This window comes from Centroberyx gerrardi, chromosome 1, assembly GCF_048128805.1.
Source record: "Centroberyx gerrardi isolate f3 chromosome 1, fCenGer3.hap1.cur.20231027, whole genome shotgun sequence".
In the NCBI taxonomy this organism is placed as follows: Eukaryota; Metazoa; Chordata; class Actinopteri; order Beryciformes; family Berycidae; genus Centroberyx; species Centroberyx gerrardi.
In genome coordinates this window covers 21,963,622-21,973,071 of record NC_135997.1, presented here as the reverse complement: position 1 = coordinate 21,973,071, position 9,450 = coordinate 21,963,622, and the positions used below count along the sequence as shown (strand labels likewise).

Genomic DNA, 9,450 nt, shown 5'->3' with positions numbered 1-9,450 from the left:
TACCAAAAGTGTACATAAACCAAATATATATTTATACATACAACATTATAAGAGTTCTTGCTATTCATTTGATATTAGTTCATATTTACAAATCCTCTGGTAATTATTTGATGATTTTCTTTACCTAGATATTTCAAAAAGGGGCACCATGTATTGAAAAACAAATCAATATTTCCTTTAAGTACATAAGTGAGCCTTTCCAAGGGTAGAATATTCATTATATTATTAAACCAGCTAGAAATTGTTGGTCTAGTATCATCCAACCAACATTGCAGAATGGAAAGCCGTGCACAATACCAGAGTATGCTCAGGATCTTTTTGTAAGATACCAGATTTAAAGTATTTGATTGCAACCCAAGTATACACTGTAGCGGATTGAGTTTTTGACTATGGAGCAGATATGGGTAACTACTTCAGACCAAAACTTTTGGATTACTGGACATGACCACATAAGGTGTACATAGGTTCCAGTGTGCTGTTTATACTTTGGGCAGACTCCCGAGCATCCCACATCATATTTGCTCCTAATGTACGGGGTAGTTTGTAATCTATGAATGATCTTGAACTGGGTTTCATGTATTTTATAATTACAACATATCTTTTTAGCATTAATAACAATATGTTTCCATTGTGAAGCATCAATACAGACTCCCAAGTCTCGTTCCCAAGCCAGCCTACTATTGCATGTTGAGACATTACTGAGTGACATCAGCCTTTGATATATGCTTACCCCCGATATATGCCAGCCCCTTACTGCTTCCTATAATAAGATGTAGAGTTTACATAACTTCGAAGCTGTAAAAACCTGAAAAAGTGTGAATTTGAAATACCATACTCCTCATGTAGTTGTTTAAAAGATTTCATATTGCCCTCATGAAAAAGATCATTTATAACCCGAATACCCATTGTATCCCATTCTTTAAAACCCGCATCTATACAAGAGGGAATAAAGTTGGGATTGTTAAGGATCGGTGCATAAAAAGAATATTGTATTGACCTTTTGAGTTTTTTCTTAGCACTGTACCATGATTTAATGGTGTTTGTGACTAGAAAATTCTGGTTAATGCCTTGGATTCCTTTAACATTTCCCAAGAAAGGGAGACTAGAGAGAGAGACAGAAGTACATCCTAGTGTTTCTAAGTCCAACCATGTAGAGTTGGGATCCTGAGCCACCCACTCAGATATAAACTTCAATTGTGTTGACCAATGATAATACTGAAAATTGGGAACTGCCAGACCTCCCCCTTGAATTGGAAGATTGAGTTTTTCCAGTTTCATCTTGGGATGTTTATTTTTCCAAATGAAATTTGATATGGCTTTATGCAAATCACTAAAGATCTTACTAGGTATAAAATTAGGTCTCATTTGCATTTTATATAAAATTCGAGGGAGTATATTCATTTTGACAACAGCTATACGTCCCAACCATGAAAGTGGTAGCGATGACCATCTACACAGGTCAGTTTTAACCTGCTGTATAACGGGGTACAAGTTGGTTTTCAGCATGTCATTCAAATGGTAAGGAATATGTACTCCTAGGTATTTAAATCCATTGAATGACATTTTAAAAACTGAATTTAGACCAATCAGTCTTTTCTACTTTCAAACTGGAACAAGAAGACAGGTTTTTCCTGAAAGATTATAGCTTTGGGTGTCCTGGTGGCTCAGTATCAGGTTTTTCTTATTATTATTATTGATAGAATTGAGGAAAAAAAGTTGTTGGTGGTATATTTATATTGTAAGCTGTAACAGTCAGCCAATCTGGTTGGGGATATGGCTAGAGCAGCTTCCAACAGATCTCAGACATTTAGCCAGTCCTAAATACTACCAGTCAATCCAGAATATCATCCAGAAAATTATACTGCTACAAAAATCAAAGCCCTTTTTCTAAAAATGAATTGTAAAAACAATTGGAAGCATGCTGTGGGCAGAACATGCACTATATCTGAACCATACAGCTGCTACTGAATGTAATGTTATAGTCCTGCAACTGCAATTGCAACTGAGTTTAAGGTTAGGATGAATACACATTGCAAAGGTAAGATTTTGATGAGCTTTAGACTCAATTAAGCCATCCAAAAAATGTTTGAAGACTGGAGTTCAAATCCCAGTTTTTCTCAGACACTGTGATCCCAAAAGAATTGGCTTGGAGTAACCATTATGTTTAATTAGTTCTATGGAATTGGGAAGATGTTACCACTGTAAATTGTATCGATCACTTGGTTGTTTTTAATTTATACCATATGCAATACCTTATGCAATATGTAGTTTTGAGAAGAAAAGTGACTCATTCAACTTTCCTCTACAGTTGCTAAAGACTTGCTTCCTAGCAAAATTTCCAAAACTGCTACCAAAGTCGGCCAAAAGTGAGCCCATGTATAAATGTGCTGGGAGGATACGGCCAGCACACTGATACAGCTGATTGTTAGCTTTAAAGAGTGACGAATATTTGTCTTTATTTATTTTAAAGAACATATTGCAGGGTTAACAAAGAATTATTTTAGATGTAGATTTTGGGGCTTCAAAAAACAGTAGTATGAATAACAATATGATCAGTGGTTCTCAAATTCTCTGGTGCTGAGGAACAAGCGAACAAATGCCTTGAGAGAGGCATATTGGAGAAAATCATTGTCAAACAGGCATTTTAAATCAATGTTAATATTCAAGCTGCTTTTGTAATATTTTCCCACTCAGCTCAAGTTGTCTATTGTAATATTTCTGCACTCAGATGTTTTTCTCCTCGGTGCATTTTTTGTATTATTTTTTGCTACCTGCTCTTGTGTCCTACACAACATTAGATCTGGTATCCAGATCTAGTGTTGTCCAGACATGGTTGCTGGTTGGTTCAATGGTTAGAAATAGACACTCTAAAATCAATTCTTGCCCCAACCCCCAAACACAGACACAGAAAACTGGATGTAAAAAGTTATACATATATACGATTTATTAGTTTTGTCTTATGTGTGACAGACAAGTATTTATTGTGGTGACCTTGATTATAATCAGAACATGGTAACATATACTTCATTAAGGAGCAAAACTTTTGCACACCTGTAGATCGACAGGTGCGTAGGAGACGACCATGGGCCGACTGTAGTAGAACAAAGGACTCCCGCACACTGTCTACTTCACTTGCAATTAGAAAAGATTTATTGGGAACAACATTTCGGTATACAGACCTTCATCAGGTTATATGATACATAACCTGATGAAGGTCTGATGAAGGTCTGTGTACCGAAATGTTGTTCCCAATAAATCTTTTCTAATTGCAAGTGCAGTAGACAACATATACTTCATTGCAAGTTGTGTTTCATTCATTAATTAACACAGATAGCTCGTGTGTCACCACTCTCATTTCATGACGCTGAACTGGATGCATTGATCCAACCATTTGAACAACACATCACTGCTCTTTTTTTTCGGTCCACCCACCTTTACTATTTTTATTCATTTTTACTTATTTCCAAATCGTAAAAACAAGGAAGTAACCAGGAAAGGGCACTTAACAGTCAAATAACTGCAATCCCATTACACGTTATCTGTCTTATAATTTGGGTGGCAGGGTGGCCTAACATCTAGAGAGAGCATCCTTCAACCAGTAGACTGTGTTCAAGCCCCCATCTTAGCTCCCCTGTATTAAAGACACAGGAGCATTATTTTGTAGACTATCAATAAAAGTAACACCGTTTGTCTGCAGCCCTGTACACAGAACTGTTGATGGGGGGTGTAGTCATGAGGAGGCGAGTACTACTAGTGGATGGGTACACTTCAATGGAAGTAATATACTGTGGGTATACTCCTGGGGAGGTAGGTAGAGTGCTGAGGTGCTGGGTAGTGGGAGTAGTAGTAGGGAGTGGTGCTGCTTTATTGATCCTACAGTGGAAAATGTCCCTTTTCACAGAAACACCACAAGACAATACGTAATTATCTGTATTATCTGTATTGCACTGTATAGCGTGACCCCAACATGCTATTGGGAATTGGTTAGTAAGTAACTGTGCCCAGAGAGAGATATGCTTTGTTGTCTTAAGCTCCAAACATTCTCTCTGCTCCACTCCTCACAGTTCACACCTTCTCTCTCTGCTCCTCATTCAGTCGGTGGCGTGGCGGTCATCACTACAAGTGCCTGAAGAGAGAGAGAAAGGAAGAGGAGTCTTATGCTGCCTTAGTCCATAGACATGTCAGGAATCACACCGAACCATAATGCTGCCACACAAATCCTGTTTTCACTGTATTGTGTAACACTCATTTTACAGCCCATGCCCATGTAGAGCCCTTATTTAAGCTCAGCAAATGCTTATTCTATCTTATATTTAATTATTAATATTTTTAAACTTAATTACTTAAATCATTATATAAATAATACTTATTGTTATAGTTATTATTATACCACTACTATTATTATTTTTATTCTTTTTGTATAATTATAAGATTTTATTGGGTCAGTCCCCCAGAATAATTTTAGTTCCTATCTGTAACTGTTGTGTTGGGGACGTTTTGGAGAGACCCACAAATTCTCTGTGCACATGTGACAAGCTAACGCAGAGTTGTATTACCTGCTACTGATATTGCTGTTTTGGCCCGGAATTAAAAGAAGATAAAAGAACCACTGTTGCCCGATTGTTACCCACAGCCCCGAGTGACTGGAGTCATTATTAACACACCTACAACTTGGGGCTCCCACTGCTGCCGTGCGATAATTAAAAATCTGTTTGAAGTACAGCCTCCTTTTGATGAAGATGTAATGTTTTTAATTTTCAGCTCCTGAGTGGTGAAAGCATGCTCAGATCTCAGCACTGTCTGGAATGTGCAAAAGTGGTTTGGGAATATTCTCAACAAGGCCAAAAGAGTTTGCAGTAAAAAAAAAGAGTTCCATGGCACTCATGAAAAGTTAAAAAGCCTATATGAAATTAGCTAGAACATGACGTAGCAGTTTTTAATATGTTGTAGCCCATTTAATAAAGTTAACTATTTTCTGTTTCTGTTAAACCTGTTTCCAAAAGGCACCACTAGTCATGTTTTCACACTTTGTCAACTCTTTTGCTAAGGTCAAAAGTGTTTAAGGAATGGCTAAAAACATATTCCCAGCATACACACTGCTTTACTCCGGTATTTCCTTTATCTTGTCAGTTTCCTGTTTGTATGTGTGTTATCATCACCTGAGTCTTGCTGGAACGCAGGGCGGCCCCGGCCAGTGATGACATCACAATGAAGATAACTGCACCCACAAAGATATAGAACTCGAAGATCGCCTCCAGAGTGAATATCATGGCCTGGAGACACACACGCACACACACACAGACACACACACACACACACACACACACACACACAGAATATAATGTAGTTTCTAAGCTGAATCGTCAGGTTCTCTCTCCAGGCTTTTTGTATTTCAGTGTATCTATATGAGGTTTCAGATGTGATTATCCTCGTTATAATTATTACCTCTGCCAAAAATCGTATGTTTTCGCCCGTTAGTTTGTCTGTGTGTTTGTCAGCAGGATATCTCAAAAATGTATGAATGGATGGAATGCATTTCCATGAAATTTGGTGGACAGATTGACCTTAGGCCAAGGAACAATTGATTATAGTGGTGATCCAGATCTGGGGTTTCCACCATTAGACGATTATAATTTTTTGGCCATAAATATGAAACTAATGGAGATAGAAACCTGATTCAAAGTCCTAAAGGTATGTTTGCAGAGTCAAGAAATCAATTTCACTTAAAATTTAAGTGATAGGAATGATGTCTTTGGATGTAACAGCAAGTTGGAGAATTGTTCAGCATTGGCAGAGGTTTGCACTCTCCGAATGCCTTCTAGTTTCATAGTTTGCACATTCCTTTATGTGCTGATAAGTTCTATGACCCAAGAATAAGTGAAACTGATTTAAAAATGCATGTTTGTCAATCTGAGTTTGTTTCACAACACCAAATGTACAAATACTGTATATAAGGTTTCCTGTTCCTGAATTTCCTGAATTTTGATAATGACACTGAGTTTTTGGAGATATCAAAAGTTTTCACAATGCTTTGAAATACATAGATTATTGAAAATCATATAATGAAACTGGAATACTGGGTGTCAGTGTCAGTAATGAACACTGCTACGAATACTACTAATAATAAACAATTCATACTCCTACCTCATAATGTGCTGACCAATCAACCTCCACAATCTCTGTGCCGTTGTCGTCATGGTGAATAATTTCATAACTCCTCAAGTAGGAGCTGTGGGCCATGCTGGGAAGGATGCTCATGAAAGCCGCCCAAAATGCCCCCAGCAAGGCCACGATGCTTAGAGCCAAAGATATGGTTACCTGGAGACAGAGAGCAAGATGGAGACACAAAGACAACAGGAGAGAGAGACAGAGAGAAACTCACAGGTGTGGGTATTTATTTATGCACCACATCCATAATGGCGATCCATAATTTTTACAAAGGATTGTTGAGGATTTTTTTCTGCAACAAGATTTGGGATTGACAGCCGGGATAAAAGCAATGTGGATAACAGAATGGGTTATGTAGGGAACAAATATATCAATAAAAATAAATGTTGTTGGTCACAGACCCTGGCAAAATTGCCAATCTCCATTGCTTCAAAATGTTACAGCAGAACTTACTGTTTTCTTGGTTGGGTTGTGCTCTGTCAAAATATATAGAATCCCACATGTGATGAACTACAAGAGGAGAGGAGGAAACGTTGTTTTAATGTATTTTAATAATATCAAACCACTTTTGCACATTCCAGACAGCGCTGAGAGCTGAGCATGCTTTAATAAACTGGATTTGTTTTGGATTTGACTTGATTTGAAAAGACAAAAGGCTTGCCGCACTTGGCTCTCTGAAACTTAAGTATTTGAATGTAGTATATCCACCATATCTAATCTATCAAAGTATTTTCCTAGCCCTAAAATAGATAAGATCTTGGAAAAGGTACATAATCTATTAAAGAGGAGGAAAACATTAATTGTTGGTCTTACAACCTAATACCCAGCATACCTGACAAAGGTTGCAGGACCTCTGGATTGAATGGAGCTATATTTTCAAGCTAAAGACAATGTTTGTCTTTAGTCTTCTCAGCCACCAACCAAATCTTAAATTCATTTTGGGTATGGCTGGTAAATCTCTTGATTGTACTGTAGCCATTTCTATTCTAAAATCTAATTTAATTTCTAATTTTAGAAATGAAATTGGCTGGTGAAATTCTGAATGCACGAGCCACTGTGATCAGTTGATGAAAAAGTTTCTGCTACCAACCAGTGCTCCCAGCCAGAAGCCAGGTGCGAAGCTTCTCCACACGTTGTGAAAAGATCCCTCCGCCATGGAGATGGAGAGGATGAAGAAAGACGAGCCCAAGACCAGCAGAACAATCTAAGAGAGAATCAAAAACAACTCACATCAGCATCTCTAAAACTCCTAAACTATGGGCTGTGGCCCAAAATGGGTCTCAAATTTGTGACCCAGGTTGAACAGGAACCCCTGACTGCTAGAATAGAATAGAATAGAATAGAATAATTTTATAATGCTAGAAAATACTGCTCATATAGCTTTTTAACAAATAAACCATAATGACCTGAAAATTGATATCTGTGTGTGTGTGTGTGTGTGTGTGTGTGTGTGTGTGTGTGTGTGTGTATGTGTGTGTGTGTGTGTACTAGTGTGTGTCTCACTCCAATAATTTTGGGCTGCCCCCGAATGAAGCGGTGTAGAGGTTTGCTGCCCCCCACTGCAGTGCTGTGGAGATTTGCATTATTCCCATGCGGTCCACTCGCAGAATACAGCTCAGCAGACATCTTCTGGACAAACAGACAGGGACCAAAATATTCAAACTAGCAACATACATTTGGGACACTGTTGGGACAGGGGCCTTAAGTTATTTGCATATTTGCTGTTTTCATTGTTTCTACACATCACATCACATTTTTATGTTGAATCCATATTACACTATAGATTATGCTAACAGTAAGATGAAGTTGTTCTTATTTGCGTTTTTTTTCTGTGTGCTTTCACATGAACTCCAGTAAAGAGCTGGCAGTCTGATATGGACTCACATTCACATTTTTATGTTGAATCCATATTACAGTATAGATAAGTCAACATCATAAAACTACTCACTAAAAATTCTCTCTAACAACTCATTGCTCCAATATTTGTTGTATTGACTGCATCCAATTTAGATTTGGTTTCAAATATTGTAGCATTACATTGTAAATATTGGCAGACTTAAAAAGCTTCAAAAGTGGAAACATCTTTTGACATTAAGGTGAATAGTTTTTCTCTCAAGAAAATATACAATTCTAGATGCAGCTTTATAACTGACCTTGTCCCCAACATGTAGAACAATATTTAATGACCGTGGGACTGAGCCAATCCATTGATAATGCACTGACAAAATGTCATAAATCATCATCGAACTGTTTTTCTCAACTCCACAAAAGTTGACTGTGGAGATTCAATGGTTTAGAAGGACATGAATCATATAATTTGGCATGAATGAACCAGTCAAGATGACAAGATTCATGATGTCAGACACGTAGGCAGCTTGATGGATGGACAGATACTCACATCTGATATATATATAAAGTTTAGTTTAGATTAGTGTATATAAAACAAAAGCCACTCTCAAATCCAGAAACAAGATATACTGTTGCTAATGTCAGCAAGGGAGAAATGTCAGAGCTGCTCTTGGACAACTAGTTATTCATCTTAAAGTGTCAAATCCTGAACAAAGACAAACGACAGAAATGTTAGAAAACAAAGGAAAAGAGTTCCAGACCTTGAATGCGGTTGAGTGCTGCCTTAGCTGTTGTAATCTCTCCCAACTGGAGCATAGCAGCGTAGAAGTGATGTGTGACTTGTGAACGATTTGTTCATTTTGAACTATCCTAGAATTTGGGGATGAGTGAATTGGATTTGTCACAAAAAAATAAATAAGAGGTTTTAGGATTGTTGATTGCTTGAAATCGTCATATCATTAGTGGTTCATTGCTTGACATCATGTAAAATGGGCAATGGAAACATACAGTTAATTATTGCTTGACTGTATCTGGTGTATGTGTGTGGTAGTGGTGGGGGTGGTGGGGATAGTAAGGGGTCATTTTCCTTTCACAAAGAAAGTAAGGTGCTGCTTGAAATTGGACATATTGTCCCTTTTAATGAATGAGAACAATGACGAAGCAACAACTTCTTGTTTAAGCGTTTTGAAAGGGTTGACTCCCAAAAAAAGAGTCAAACTTTCCTCCACTCCAGCACAAACACAGGGGAGAGGAAGTTGGAGAGTGGGCTGTGTGTGTATGTGTGTGTGTGTGTGTGTGTGTGTGTGTGTGTAGGGGGGCGGGGGGATTACATGGGGTTACAAGGGGTGGAGCTGAACTGGAAGTTTGGTCACAGAAGGAATGTGATGGAAACATAGTTGGAGGGAAAGAGAAAAGGAAGGAGAGAGAAGATTT

General features: G+C 37.9%; 1 protein-coding gene across 1 annotated transcript; it reads right to left on the bottom strand.

Moving 5' to 3' along the window:
- Positions 1-2,919: 2,919 nt before the first annotated feature.
- Positions 2,920-8,810, bottom strand: LOC139929182 (uncharacterized). The gene is made up of 7 exons (XM_071921987.2): positions 8,778-8,810; positions 7,672-7,797; positions 7,259-7,372; positions 6,622-6,678; positions 6,145-6,318; positions 5,160-5,273; positions 2,920-4,126 (listed from the first exon to the last, which is right to left on the bottom strand). The coding sequence occupies exons 2-7, from the start codon at positions 7,792-7,794 to the stop codon at positions 4,088-4,090; spliced, it is 621 nt and encodes a 206-aa protein (XP_071778088.1). The 5' UTR covers positions 7,795-7,797; positions 8,778-8,810; the 3' UTR covers positions 2,920-4,087.
- Positions 8,811-9,450: the final 640 nt, after the last annotated feature.